This window comes from Gastrolobium bilobum, unplaced genomic scaffold, assembly GCF_033153095.1.
Source record: "Gastrolobium bilobum isolate Gb01-03AN ecotype WA unplaced genomic scaffold, APGP_CSIRO_Gbil_v1 utg5188, whole genome shotgun sequence".
Classification (NCBI taxonomy): Eukaryota; Viridiplantae; Streptophyta; class Magnoliopsida; order Fabales; family Fabaceae; genus Gastrolobium; species Gastrolobium bilobum.
The window spans coordinates 255,564-271,727 of record NW_026899969.1 but is presented as its reverse complement, the minus strand read 5'-3'; the positions used below and the strand labels follow the sequence as shown (position 1 = coordinate 271,727).

The following is a 16,164-nucleotide window of genomic DNA, read 5'->3' as shown; positions in this document are numbered from 1 at the left end:
TGAGAATAAAAATTGTATATACTAACATAACAAATAATATAATAAAATATAATTTTTATTAAGCATAATTTTTTTCGGATTATCACTTTTCTTTCCTTATGGTCTGGCGGCGTGGTGATAGTGGTGGTGATGGCGTGATGGTAATGGTGGGGGTGACGATAGTTGCTATGGTGATGGCGGTGGTGACGGCAATGGTGATGGTGATAGTAATGGCATGGTGGTGACGGCAGTAACTATGACCATGGCGATGATAGTTGTGACAGTGGTGGCGATGATGGTAGCAACAGTGGTGGAAATGGCATTGAGCGAAACTCGTTTGATAAAATCATTTCGCATCACACATTCGCTACGGACGTGCAATTTAACGGGTTACCATGTCGGAAATGTATGTATTTTTATAAGAAACTCCTTTTCAAGCCACGTCCGTATACGAGAAATCAATTGCACCTCACGGACTGCTACACCACAATTGGTGAGCACAGTAATTATCAATAGCGAATTACTTTCTAAGATAATTTTCCTGTAACCCTTGCTCCAAGCCCTTTCCAAACCCCTCAGAATATCCCATAATTCAGCTTTAAAAGAAGAGCAGAAACCCAACTTATACGCAAATCCATCCAACCAAATATCTTGGAAGTTCCTAATTACACTCCCATAAGTTGCCACACCAGGATTACCACGGGAAGCTCCATCCGTATTTACCTTCACAAACCCATCTTCAGGAAAGGTCCAAGACACAAGGACGCTGCTAATAAGAGGGCCTCGATTAGAAGACTTTTGATTTGTAACAACACTATCCATTTTTGAAATAATTTTTTTAATTATTTCTACTTTACTCCCAACCATGGGCACCTTTTCTCCATGATTCATCATATTCCTCCAGCTCCAAATCTTCCAACAAGTAACCAAAAAACTGGACAGCCAATTATCTTGACTACTTTCCATGAAATTACTGCTAAAATTAATAGTAATCCACTGTTCAAACGAAGAATTAAAGAAAACAACGCTATAATTAATAGGGATAAGACAATCCCAAATTACTTTAGCCCTGTGACAATCCCTCAAAGCATGAATGATAGTTTCAGGTTCCCCAATTCAACAAGAACACATACCATCACTACCATTCCAACTAGACATATAACTATTCGTTAATAGTTTTTGATGGAGAATCTTCCAAATGAAAATTTTTATTCTTTGAGGACCCTTCCAAGTCCAAAGCCTATTCCAAGTTTTTTTCAACAGCATCATCAATGACTTCATAATTAGACATGTAATCATATAAGACACTCACCGAAACAGATTGGGATTTATGAATCTCCCAAATCTTTCTATCAGGACCATAATAGGCATTAAGAGGTAAAACACTTTGGACAATATCAACAATATTTAAAGGTAACCAATAATATTTTTAATATTACGGATAGGGATGGCAAAACGGGCTCAACCCGCCAAACGGGGCGGGGCGGGCTGAGTTTTCCAAACCCGCCGCCCGCCAGCCCACTCGGGCTGGATTTTTTAATTTTTTTTTCTTTTTTTAGTGTAAAATTTGACAGGCTTAGCGGGCAGCCTGCCTTGCCCACCCAAACGGGGCGGGGCGGGCTGAGTTTTCTTGCCCACTTTCACAGGCGAGGCGGGGCGGGTCAGCCCGCTTTTTGGCGGGCACGGGCGGTGCGAGGCGGGTAGCCCGCTTTGCCATCCCTAATTACGGAAGTATGCATTTTTTTTAAGAAAAAAAAATAGAACTTAGATTAGCGTTAACCATAAATATAAAGGGATGGATAAAATAAATATACTTAACTAATTTTTTTTTACCCACTCTAGTAAGTGATTTATTGAGTTTTTATCTATGTTGCACCGATGTCGATATGAGACATGACATGACATGCCGAATTATTAATTTTAAAAAATGATGAATTTTGACACGTTGAAACAATTTTTGATATTAAATAATATTTTAAGTATATATATATATAATATAATTTACATTTAATACGTATAACAATTCATAATAAGTCATATAACCAATCAAATATTCAAATTTCATAACATAAATATAAAGTAAAAATAATTTTTCATACCTTGTTAATTTTTTTTGTCAAATTTCATAATAGAAAATATTTCATTTATAAATTAATTTTTCATGTTTAGTTAAATAGATAAAATAAAATAAAATTTAAATTAAAAAAAAATATGTCGAAAAACATTGACCGTATGTCGAAAAACGTTGATCACGTATCAGAACGTGTCGGAAAACATATTGAAACATTGAGCATGTGTTGAAAAATATTGACTGCATGTCAGAATGTGTCGTATTTTTTCTAAAAAATATGCGTGTTCAATTATACATGCCTTTTCATATCTGTATTTCTCTCATGTAATATTTGAATACGGTGCCTATTTAATGTTTACTAAAACATAAAATAAACAGAGTTTTTCATGTGAAAGTAACGTGAAAAGATTCATTTCCGCAATTATTTTTTTGTCCAAAGTAAATTTCACTAACGCGATTTGCCTGATGGTGTATCCTGCCACAGGATTCCTCATAAATGATTTTGGCCGAATCCCTGGCTTTGTAGGAACACCAAAAACCATGGTTGACAATTGCAAAATATGTGATTCTAAGGATGGGATTTTAAAGATCGGAAAGTGAGGCTTATAATTGCATCGCCAAAGAGGTATACTTTATTTTGGACTGCAGAATCATAGCGTCCAAAGAGGCGTGTTGAAGGTTTCCAACAAACGCGAGTGGCTGAAAGATCAAGGAGCCCAAAAACATTGAAATTTAGCTTTGCGTTCTGAAGCTGAGGAAAATGCTGAATGTATTTCACAATCAAAATTGTAGGTTCTGCATGTAACAAGGCAGCGTTACAAATTGCTCTATCTTAATCGTTCCTTTCGATACAACAACATCATCTTCCTGTCCAACTATATCAAAAAAATAAAATAAAAAATTGTATCTTCAACGTTTTGAGGTCCACCTTGTTGTTGAATTTATCATTGCTAGGATTTATTTTTTTTGGGCTGTGAATTTATTTATAATTGCTAGTCAGAACATAATTGAAGTCTCCAATACAAAATCCCGCAACACAAATCTATGTCCAAGTTTAGGGGGAACATAGATACAAGAGAAAAGGGTAAATGATTCTGTTATTCTTTGCTACATTTAATTTGACTGCTCTCCCCACCAAAAAAAATAAAAGTAAAAAAATTGACTGCTCTCAAGTCTCTACTTTTACATAGTATTGAAAATTTGAAATTATAAGAATTTGGTGGAGGGAAAAAATGAAGATAATATTAATTTAATGTGTTATGATGCGATGTGATACAAATTACTAAGTATTAATTTTCTATTTATAATAATATTAGATGTGATGCAAATTACTAAGTAATAATTTTCTATTTATAATAATATTAGATTTTAAATTCAAAATAAACAAAAAAATTGAATTAAAAAATAAAAAATAAAAAAAATTATTTTTAATAAATCATATAAGATGTTCTAAATTATTTAAAGATACAATTAAGATATCATGAAATACTTTTAATATATGCAAACATAGACAAAATTATATTCTTCTATAACCTTAATTAAAAATACTTTTTTTTTTTATAAAAATAAAGTCATCGTTGAATCTATATTTAATTTTTTAAAATTATAATTTAAAATTAATAATTAAAACTTCTGAAGTCACTTGATTGGAACAATTATTTAATTTATGATAGGAGGTTTAACACATAATATTTTCTTTTCTTTTCCTCTTTCTTCTTCCCCTTACTTTTTTAGTGGGGATTCTTGAAACTTCATTTAGTAAAGCCTTTATAGTAAACTCTAATATGGTGTACTATTTAAATAAAATTCTATGTAATAAAAAAAAAATTTGTTGATATTTTTTCCCATTACTTGACAGAGTTTATTTTGATTAATATGTAAATTAATAAAAATATAAAATTAGTATGAACTAATAGCTATTTTGAAAGCACTAGTGATAAAATATAATTAATGATTATAAAAAATGTTAAGCCTAACAGGATTCTTCCAAAGTTTATTTACACAAAATAATGAATAGAAGTCATCTTATCATTTTGTGTTCACGAATTAAATATAAACATTAGATTAAAATATGAGAGTTAAATATTTGGTTTTCAAACCCATCCTTATAATGACCAGCTGATTTCTTTTAATAAGAATACGCACGACGATAGATAGCCATAACTTTTTAGATTCCAAAAAGACCTTTTCAAAGTTTTGCATCACTTGAGAAATCTTGTCCACTGAAAGTGGGTCAAGTGTAGGGGTGATAAACGAATCAGAGGCCTTTAATTCGGCTCGTGAAGGCTTAAGCTTACATGCCTAATATTGGTTGTTGGAATCAGGCTTGAACTTGTATAAAAGCTTGTTTAGTAAAAAGTTCTCAGGCTCCAATTCAAAAGCTTGGCCTTGGAGCCTCTCAGACTGACCTAGTATATTAATTTTTATTTATATTTATATTTATATTATTTATATTATTTGTAATAGCCCTCTCTCTCCTCTCAATTTATTTCACCCCTATTTTATTAGTTAAACAGACTTTTTAAATGATTTTTTTCTATATTATGTTGTTTCGATATACATTGAATTTATGAATATTTATGGAATTACTAGTGTTGTTGATTGTATATTCTGTTTGGATAAATTTTTATTGTCTTATTTTTTTCTAACAAGCTAACAAGTCAAATCAGGCTTTTTTTTTGTAAATAAGGCAGGCCAACATACCGATAATTATATTCGTAACAGATAACAGACTTGGTAAGGCCGACACATTTAATCACAGGCTTAGCCTTTTAAGACCAAAGTTCGGCTCAGCTCGACTCAGTCCGTTAACACCCGTAAACGAAACAATCTTGGGGCGGAAGAGCTGCATAGTCAATTTACTTTTTTTTTTTTTTACGTTTTCGCTGTTTAACTTTGAGAAGCAAAACATCCTATTGCTTCAAAATAAAATATCAGTCCGCAAAAACCTATAAGATATTTAAAAAAATTATGGAATAAAAAATGAAATTGGTGTTTGTCCTTTTAAAAGATAAAAAAACATGTTATTTTAAGTGAAATAAAGAGATATATAATGAAAATATGAGGAAGATAGTGAGGTATTTTTTCTAATTTAATTTTTAAATAAAAAACACTAATTTTAACTAAAATGAACATTTTAAAAAAAACAAACATTTTTCCTATAAAAAATAAGAACTAAAATATCTATATCTATCATTCTTAATTTTTAAAACTTTTTATTTTCTATATGCTTAAAAGAAGTGTAGGGAAAACTCTTGAATAGAATGAAATCCCATCACACCACTTATGATGACCTTTCAAGTTCCAATTCAACTCGATCACATACAAAAAGTAAGCACACTCGCATCAAGAGACAATACAAATAAGAACGCAATGAAACGTGATCAACCCACTGCTTGCTTTGCACCAACTAAAGGTGGAGGAGCATTATTGAGGAGCATAATGCCTTGCAATTTGCATATAGTATAAGGGGGATGATTCGTTTAAAAAAAAAGTTTTAATAAATTTTTGTAAATTACGTGAAGTAGATAATGTAACTAGTGTATTTTTGGAAATATATAATATAATTTATAAACAAAAAATTTGTAAATATAATTTTACTCTAAAAATATACTTATAAATAAGAAAAAGATCAAAAGATAAGAGATAGGCCACTGAATTTGGAGAATATTTGCACTCTTCTTGTAGTAAATTTAAATATACTACTCAACAAATTGTATTTACATCTTTTTCTTTTAACTTTTTCATTAATACAGTTAGGTAAGCGGGTGTGATTGTGATTTTACTTTAACACTGAGAATATTCTCCTAAATTAGGTAATAAGGGTTTTCATTTTATCCTTTAACATAACACAACAAACTTTCCTACACTCACAACATTTTGTGGGGCTCACACTTTTTAAAACAAAAAAATAAATAAAAAATTAAGGCACGCAAAACGAATATCTATAACATTACACAATCACTTTTCTTACAACATAACTCTCTTATAAAACCCAGGTAATAAATAACAAATAAAGCAGATTCGAAATAATTTACTTCTTTTGAGAGTCGTTAGTTATGCAAAATTTTGTACAGATTTTTATAATTAAATGATCAAACAGTAACGAGCCACTAAAAGTAAGTTAATAATGAAGAGTTAAATGATTTATATAGAAATATTATAAATTTAAGATTGTGTTGTCATAATTAAATAAAACAAATAACACATAATTGTTTTTTGTCATTCATAACTGCAATAAAAATAAACTTTGAGTTACTAAAATAAACAAGACAAATCATTTATGAAAATCTAAATACATATTACAAATTTGGGAAGATATCAAGATAGAATCTCTCAAGTAAAGTAACTAGTAGTACACTACATAGCCACAAAAAAAGAGACAAAAATTGGACCCCGAGAATCACTCTGTTAAATTTTGAGATAAAAAAAACAAACTTTGATTTGAAAAAATAAATCGAATCAAATAAGGCGGTGATAAATTGTAAAGCCCATTTCTTTGGTCCGTTGTATTCTCTCTCTAAACTCTAACGTTGTCTTTCTTTCTCCATTGCCTCCTTCTTCCTCATCCCTTACAGGTGCGTTGCCATGGATCCTAAAGTTGGCGTCTTTATATCAATTAGATTTTGCCCTTTTGCATAAATTCTTCATAGTTATGGGAAATCGAATGGGAGACCTAATACGAAGGGCATAGACTATCTTTTTTTTTTTTTCTGATATATTACGTGGTAGATGCAGGTTATAGTCTGAAAGGGAAGAGGGTGTTTGTGGCAATGGAGGAACCGAATCAATTGAAGCGTGCCATGATTGATTCCTCGGCTGGGGCAATTTCAGGTGGAATTTCACGGATAGTTACCTCGCCCCTTGATGTTATTAAGATTAGATTCCAGGTCTGTGTTTTTTTTTTTTTTGATGTTTTTTTTGCATTCTTGTTCATTGCTGCGTGCATATGTTATTAACATTCACAATTCACAGGTTCAACTGGAGCCCACATCTTCATGGGCTTTACTACGCAAGGATTTGGTTGTAGCTGCACCATCAAAATATACTGGCATGCTTCAAGCCAGCAAAGATATTCTTAGAGAAGAAGGAATACAAGTAGTAAAATAACCCCCAGATATTCTACCCTTTTAAGTTTACCATGGTGTTTTTTTTTATAATTTATGAGCCCCTTTTTTCTATCACATTTTTACAGGGCTTTTGGCGAGGAAATGTACCTGCTTTGCTCATGGTTATGCCTTATACAGCCATACAATTTACAGTTTTACACAAGTTCAAGACTCTTGCCACTGGTTCTTCCAAGACAGGTATTCTGTTTTGTTATTCAGTGTCCCGACATGTTAGCTTCATCAGCAAAGTACTGTTTCGAGACTAAAGTGGTGTTTTATGATTTATAACATTATTATTAGTTTGAAGTTATAACTTTTAGAAGTTAGGTACTTAAGCTCTTCCAATTCATTCCAATGTCTTGCTAGCTATAATTGTGCCAATTTATTTTGCATAAAGCTTTTTTGAGGATGATGATGTAGTCTGTCTGTAGTTAATGGATTTATACACTATATATGCTAGCCAAAGCCTATGCCCAAGCACATAGCACACTTCAGAAATATAATTATTTACCAGGAAATTTCCTATTTCTTTCCAATTCTAGGTTTGTGTTGTTCATTGGTTGCTTTCTGTTTCTGCAGAGAATCACATTAATTTGAGCCCTTACCTATCCTATGTCAGTGGGGCATTAGCTGGGTGTGCAGCTACTGTAGGTTCATATCCCTTCGATCTTGTCCGAACCATATTAGCTTCTCAGGGCGAGCCAAAGGTATAAGCATTATTATATTCAAGGTTATAACACAGTTTCAAAGTAAATTTGTGTAATGTTTTTTAGTGTTTTGAAGGCCAGTTAAACGAATTACTGGTCTGCTTTAAACGCCCTCCAGTTCAGACTTTTGCTTTTTCCTTGCCAACACCATGATGCACCTACATCTCAATCTTTGTTTGTGCTTGAAAGGTTTACGTTGACATCATTCTTTTTGTTCCTTCCTTTAGCCAGGTGCAAGGGATGGGGGTGCTACCCTATGGTTCCTTCTTGTCTAATTAGTGGTATTGCCAATATAGTTTGTCAGATCATTTACTAGTTGTGTTGGCTTAAAAGCTTTACTAAACTGTTGCGATCACGGCAAGTATACCGGTCGTATAAGTAATAAAGTAGTTAATAAGATATCGTTCCCACGAGGATTAATGACACCAAGTATTATTCTCACTATTCCCTCTGATTTGGACAAATCAATTTGATGTAGAGAATAATTTTTGAATTAAAATAAAAACAAAAACAATTGTAATTAATAATAATTTCAGAATAAGAACAAAGACTAGTAAAAACGAATTAAAACTTAATGACTAAAACTGTAGTTAGGAATTATTTCACCTTAGATCCTCCTAGTGTAGTTTAAATTAATTTCAATAGTAATTCATCTTAGACATTTCAGACAATTCATTTTCTAAAAATAATTGGTTGAATCCTAATGTCTTAATGACTTTAACCCTTTACCCCAATTAGAATCCTAATGTCTCAGTGATTCCTCTCAGAATAAGCATTAAACACGATGAATTATGAAGTCTGCAACTTAAGCAAGCCTATGTCTAGATCATGCAAGAATTGATATTTTACCTCTGTCAGGATTAGAATCTCAATATGTCTATTGTGAACCTTAACCCTCAAATCCCTATAAGAGTGATCAATTCATACAAGGATATAAAAATTCATGAAGGTAAAACACAAATAACTGAAACAAATTTAAACCACAAATAGGATTCACGTCGGATCCATATCCCTAACTAGAAAAGAAACTTAGCCAGACATAGCTGACTTAAACAAAATAAAGAATGAAAGAAAACAGATGAAGTCATGAAGAAGAAGAAAAGAATAATTCAATGATGTTCGATCTCCTTCAAGCTTCCTTCTCTATGAAATTCTCAATCTCCAGCTCTGGTATCCGGTGTTCTCGTCTTTCTACTGTGTTGAACCTTTCTTCTCTCCTGCTTCCAATCTCGAATGTGTCCTTTTATATGAAGCAGCAGTATCTTTTCAAATCCCCTTATCAGAAATGATCCAAAATTCCAATTAAATCCAAAATTGCCATAAAAAAAAAGATTCCTTTTTGTTTTATTTGAAATTCAAATCTTCAGCATAACTTTTGCAAAAGCGAGAAAGTGGCATTTTAAAATGCCATCTTGTGAGAGAAAACGGCGCCTTTGGTGACACTAAATTGACTTCAATCACAGCACGCGGATTGGAGCTTCTAACGCCACCGTATTCGTCTTTACAGAAGCGTTAGACTCTTGGCGCCTTTGACGCCAAATTGTTAGAGAGATTGGCACCTTTGGTGCCATGAGCTTTCTTTTCCAGGACTTTGGCTTTCCAATTGGTATTCTTTAATGAGAAAATTTCCTACAAAACACAATAGTTTCATGAAAGTATTCCTGAAAATGAATTAATAATTAAATCACATCTTTCATGTGTTTTGGTTGAATTTAGATCAATTAAGTGCTAAATTTGACCCTTAATACATGGTGAATTGGACACACATCATAAACCCTTAAATTGTACTTTTTTTCAAATGCCTGGAAGGGAACCAACATTTGAAGCGTGCCCTACACTTTAGAGAAGTCAAATTTGAAATTATGCAAGGGATTGGACTTCAAAATAATACAATATATAATTTGTCCTCTTGGTTAATGTGTGAAGTCTAATGATTTTCCTTCTTAAATATTTGCTTTTCACACAACTTATTAAGCAATGAGCAAGGGTGCGGGAAACTCATAATAAATGAAGATGGCAATGTAATAAATTACATATATTTCTAATAAAAATTCCTGGAGATGAGTGGGGGGCATTTTCCTCAGAAACTATAACATAAATCCACCACTTGTTAACAGAGTCAGCGGTAGCAGCAAACTACTCATTGTTGAGTTTTTGATAAAGCACTCTGGGAGGATTATAGTGAATACCTTGTACTTGAGCTATTAAGATTGTGATAAGAACCTTGAGGTGCATCACCCCAAAAGCTAGCTCAAAGGGTGGGAGTGCCCAAGGCCTTATAAACCCCACATTAATTGCCCATACAAGTAATGTGGGACTCCGAGTCCCATACCTTGCAAATGGGATCCTAACATTCCACCACGCTCCGCAGTCCCGGCGCCCACGCGGGCTGGCTTTGCGCTAGTTATTTACTAGCCCCGGGCGAACACTGCAATGCCAACGTCACCGCCTGCGCCGCTCGATTGCAACCGGGAGGCATAGTGGAAGGCTCTGATACCATTTGATAAGAACCTTGAGGTGCACCACCCCAATAGCTAGCTCAAAGGGTGAGAGTGCCCAAGGCCTTATAAATCCCACATTAGTTGCCCATACAACCAATGTGGAACTCCGAGTCCCATACCTTGCCAATGGGATCCTAACAAATTGACTTTGGCTTGGATGAGGAATGGATTGAATGAGCATACCCCCAAAATAATAGTTACTCCAGGGCTTGCACCAGGCTTGTTAAACATTGGTGTTTTGGTTCTGGAAAAACTATGTTGCCTCTTTAAGGATTGCTACGGCTGAGTATAAGCATTTGTGGAGGTCCTTTAATTGGCAGGATATGGGGGCTTTCTTAGTGAATTCATGAACTCTCCCTTGTGCATATGCCATTTATGCTCTTCTGATTTGCGTTGTTTGTAAACACTGCTCTGTGATGTTGTTTTGATCCTTTTGAAGCTATTTTTTTTGTAACAAGCTTTGCAAATATTTTGCCATCATATAGGTATATCCAAACATGAGGTCTGCATTCATTGATATCGTCCAGACTCGTGGCTTTCGAGGCTTGTATGCTGGATTGTCGCCAACTCTGATTGAGATTATACCTTATGCAGGCCTACAATTTGGCACCTATGATACATTTAAGCGTTGGGCCATGGTAAATTCCAGTCCTTCTATTTAACGTCTCATTTTTATTAGTTGATATAATTATGCCCTGCATGCATTGGATGTTGTACTTTGTTCATTTGCAGTAAGGTGAGATTGTAGATTGTCTTGGATTCTGCATGACTGGTTATTTTAGCCTGTTTTGCTTTGTATTATGCCATCATTTTACAATCTTGGTAGAAGATGATGCTAGAACAATTAGAATGACTAAAAATGCATAACTACAAATTTGTTTCCACTTGTAAATTGTAACCTTACATAAAAGATGGAGTTGGACAGCGGATGAATGTTTGGTTTCATTTTCACTTTAAAGTGTTTAATTCTTTGAGACCTGTTTATTTATTATGCCTTGTGTGTGAAAATTGTAGGCTTGGAACCATCGTATATATTCCAACACCACTGCAGAAGATAGCCTCTCTAGCTTTCAGCTTTTCCTTTGTGGTTTGGCAGCTGGAACATGTGCCAAACTTGTTTGTCATCCACTTGATGTTGTCAAGAAAAGATTTCAGGTAAACCTCTCTCTGCCCATTTTAAGTATTAGTAGTACAAGGATTATTGATCAAATATCAATTTTAAGGATTCTTTGTTTGCTACAGATTGAAGGGCTTCAACGGCATCCAAGATATGGAGCTCGAGTTGAGCCTCGTGCTTACAGGAATATGTCTGATGCCATGCAACGGATAATACGGTTTGAAGGTTGGGCTGGTCTATACAAAGGGATTATCCCATCAACTGTTAAAGCTGCACCAGCCGGTGCTGTCACATTTGTTGCATATGAATTGACATCAGATTGGCTAGAGTCCTTTTTGACTTGATTTTTTCGCCTCCACTTTTTTTATGATTAAATCATATTCTTTTCTAAAGCATAAATTGATTCCCACTTGGGATAGGAAGAAAGCGTGAGGGATATGCTAATTTGATTTTATTATAGTGGTAGTTGATAAAATTGCATTTCTTTAAGATGGAAGAAAATTTAGGAGGCGGCTAAGATCTATAGCATACATCAACATGTGTTACCTTTTAGCCTTGCCCTGTTGAGGTGGTTGTTCTTTGATACTTACACATGATTTTGATTTCCAAGTGTAAATTTCCAAAATGGTGCAAAGTCTTCCTTTTTTGTTACATTTGAAAAAGAAGGGACTCCTCCTGGTTAGATATGGTCCTGGCAGATTTGAACTCCAGGAACTATCTTTGGCAGTTATAAACTTTCAAGATCCATAGTTTTCAGGAACTATCTTTGGTATGTGATGGAAAAGAGGGAACTCATCTCACTCTATATAGGGATAACGGCCAAAATGCCATACTTTTCGCAAAAAAAAAAAATTACCTAAATGTCACGGATCGGATTTTTTCTTCTTCAAAATATCATATCATCTAACTCGTTACAATACTGACGAGTTAGGTGTGGACACGTGGCAGCAGGTTCATGGCTACATAAGCTGTTGGACAATGCAGCGAGATTACGTGGCAGATAGCTTTTATCACAACTTGTCATGGTATAAAACGCTAAGCAGCTTGGCGTGTTACATGTTTGACACGTTGTGTCAAATTCGCTATGCTGCATAGCATGTTAGTTTTTCTGACACGTGGCTATACATGCTGTGTTGCACAGCTTATTATGTGTAAGTAGCCCATCAGTCTAGCGTTTTTGGTCTAATAAATTCGTCATTTTTCTTCCCATTTCTTGCATCATTGTGGTCTAATAAATTATAGGATAATTTTAATTATTGAATTTTGTATTTTGAAATAAAATGATTTAAGGAAAATTAATATTGGTTTGAATTTTTTTAGTTTTGGATAACTTAATGTTAAAATAATTTAATCTAGGACTGTTAATTTAATTTATGTGTTAATTAATTTAGTGTATGAGTGGTAATTAATTTAATTTAATTTAGTTTATGTTAAATTAAAATATTTTTAACTGTTAAGTAATTTGATTTAATTTAATTTAAGAGTGTTAATGAATAAAGTTAAATTTATGTTTGTTAATTAATTTAGTTTAATTTTGTCTATATTAATTTAAATTATTTTATAACTATTAATTAATTATTTTTAGGAGTGTTAATTAATTTTATTTAATTTATGTTAAGGTGAAATTGTTTTGAATTGTTAAATAATATAATTTAATTTAGAAGTGTTAATGAATTAAATTAAATTTATGTTTGTTAATTAATTTAGTTTGATTTATTTTTATTAATTTAAATTATTTTAGATGTTAATTAATTATTTTTAGGAGTGGTGAATTTATTAAAAAAGCTGATACGTGACATATTATGCAGCATAGCGAGTTTGACACGTGTCAGACACGTAACACGCTAAGTTTGCTAGCTTTTTATGCCGCGTGGAAGGCTGTGGCAGAAGTTGTCTGCCACGTAATCTCGCTGCATTGTGCAGCAACTTACATGGCCATGAATATGTTGTCACGTGTCCATACCTAATTGTCAGGTGTTGAAACGAGTTAGGTGACATGATATTTTGAAGAATTTTTTTTTTTCCAATTCATGTTAGGTAGGGGTGTCAATATAGGTTTTGACACGCGGGTCGACCCGCAAAAAAATTCGTGTCGTGTTCGTGTTGATGTATTCGTGTTCGTGTCGACCCGTATTTTTTTTAAATTATTTTATTTTTAATTTTTTATTATTATTATTTTAATTTTTTTTAATATCGATCCATTTTTTTATTTTTTTTTGTCAATTACCATTTTGACCCCTATTTTGCGTGTTATTCGTGTCGTGTCGTGTCAACCTGCAAAAAATTCCTGTCGTGTCAGTGTTGAAGATTTTGACAGGAATAAAAATTCGTGTCGTGTTAATGTTGATGTATTCGTGTCGTGTCGAATTCGTGTCGTGTCAACCCGTTTTGACACCCCTAATGTTAGGTAACTTTTTTATGAATAGTGTGGTATTTTGGTCGTTCTCACCTCTATATAACCATTTTTTTTTCCTATCCAAATAAGGAATAAGGGATTCAAAAGAAGGAATTTGGAGAGTTTCATTTCACTCCACCTAATTTTTCTTTTATACATTCCATTCACTATTTGTTAACAAATATCGCAGAAAGAAACGTAAACTTTCTTTCATTGTATCACTAAATATCAAAATAATAACCTATAACGATGTTGACTTTCTGGTATAGCCCAATTTATTAATTTTTATGTGAGGTGGTTGTTGAAATTATAAAATAAAAATCGAGACTATATTTATACAAATGATACATAATAATGATGCCAGGTGGCTAGTTTAATTGTAAAGCACGTATGGCTTGAATGCTTGAATAATCATGGTGGACACGAAGGCATTACTATGATAGAATTCATTGAGCCCAAAACATTTGGTGGAATTTAATTAAGAAAGCGATAACTTATATTTGGCTGCGATGCTATTTATGTGAGACCCAAAAGTTAGTTGCAAATTGGAAATGTTAGAAAAGAAAAGAAAAAAATATATTTACATTAGATTATGAAGAAATGATTACCAACATCAGATGGCGTGAACAGAGAAAGCTCGGTTAATTAAGCGTATTGATCAATGTTGTAAAATTCGACTTTCTATGTAAAAAACGAAAAGAAAAGGATGATAGAAACGTAAAATGTAAAATGACACGAACCGTAAAATTTTTATATTCTACTACATAAGGTCAAGATATAAAATTATATATATGCATGTAAAAAAAATCACACAATAAACATATGTGTTGAGTTACTTATCTATCTAAAAAGGAAAATGATTTTTCATAACCAAGTATCAAAATTATAAACAGTGATAATTAATAAGTAATGGATAACCAATCTGTTATAACTGCTTCATACACTCTGCAAATTTTGGATCATCGTTCATCAGGATATAATTTCACTTCTTTTAATGTACACAATGATCCAAAAACACAAAACGATCCCCATAGCATAACTTATAATAGAATTGCAGCTTTATAAGACATAATTATAAAAAATATATATCTAAACAAAAAGATATTAAGATACTGTGAATTTGATTTGGGAAAAATGAAAATTAAGTTTTTTAAAAAAGAAAAATTTGTAAATCTTTTTTTTATTAAATTTTTAGTTTTAAGTAAAAAGGGTAAAAATGTAAGTTTTTATCGTTTTTACGCGGCGTTTCTACTAATTTTCACCAACGATCGTTTTTACTTAAATTTTAACATGTACCACTCTAGTAAAAACGTAACTTTTTACATTTTTATACTAATTTTTGACAACAATGGTGTGGACTTTAAACTGACTTCAAAATTTATACATATTAACTTTATAAAAAGTTTTCGCCTTCAACGCCTATTTATATTATGAGAGTTTAGTCTTTTATTTATCTGAAAATATTTAACAAAAAAATTACGAAGAATTGGTTATAGAAATAAATGAGTTTGAAATTTTTATTCATGATTGACAATACTAAATAAATAAAAAAAGGAATTTCGAAAAATATTTTGTTTGATTGAAATAAAATAAAAACAATTTATAATTTTTTATTTGTCACTTCACAAAAAATGAAATATTATTTCATTTGTCCTTCTAAAAAATTAATGTGATATTAATGTTTTTAAATTTATTTTGGTTTTAATAAGTGAGAGAGAAGATTAATAACATGATAATCATAGTTAAAATATTTCAATAAAAAGTAATTCAACTAAATATAATTATTTATGCTTTTGATTGGGATTAATTTTTTTTAATTATTAAAATATTGTATAACCGTTTCAAATAATAATCGAAAAGGGTATAAAATTTACTTCAAAACTTTAAAATTAATGTAATATAAATTTTAAATTCATAAACATTGTATCTTTTAGTAAAAGATGAATGTGCTTTCTTGCATTTATTGACAAATATGGGAGCATTTTCATATACATTACCAAAAAAACCTAAGCAAAATGAACAAGTTATCTTGAGAGAATGGCTTTCTACTTCACCACTTGTCAGGAAAAAAAATTGTAGTACTCGGAGGAGTACTTAAAATGCACTCCATGAGCCACACCTCTCATTTCCTCCTCTCCATTAAACCATTATATATTTAGCAAAGCATAACTAACAACGCTTGCTGATATTTGAAGCAAAAAGGCAAAGGCAAAGGCAAGTTATTAAAAATAACCACCAACTAATGATGAATGAAAATTACTTCATATATGCATGTATAATGAATAT

At 32.2% G+C, this 16,164-nt stretch overlaps 1 protein-coding gene across 1 annotated transcript; it reads left to right on the top strand.

Moving 5' to 3' along the window:
• The first annotated feature begins 6,554 nt into the window (after positions 1–6,554).
• Positions 6,555–12,170, top strand: LOC133294530 (mitochondrial thiamine diphosphate carrier 2-like). Its single transcript, XM_061493215.1, has 8 exons — positions 6,555–6,627; positions 6,788–6,939; positions 7,025–7,147; positions 7,245–7,356; positions 7,738–7,865; positions 10,852–11,004; positions 11,381–11,521; positions 11,609–12,170. The coding sequence occupies exons 2-8, from the start codon at positions 6,823–6,825 to the stop codon at positions 11,825–11,827; spliced, it is 993 nt and encodes a 330-aa protein (XP_061349199.1). The 5' UTR covers positions 6,555–6,627; positions 6,788–6,822; the 3' UTR covers positions 11,828–12,170.
• Positions 12,171–16,164: the final 3,994 nt, after the last annotated feature.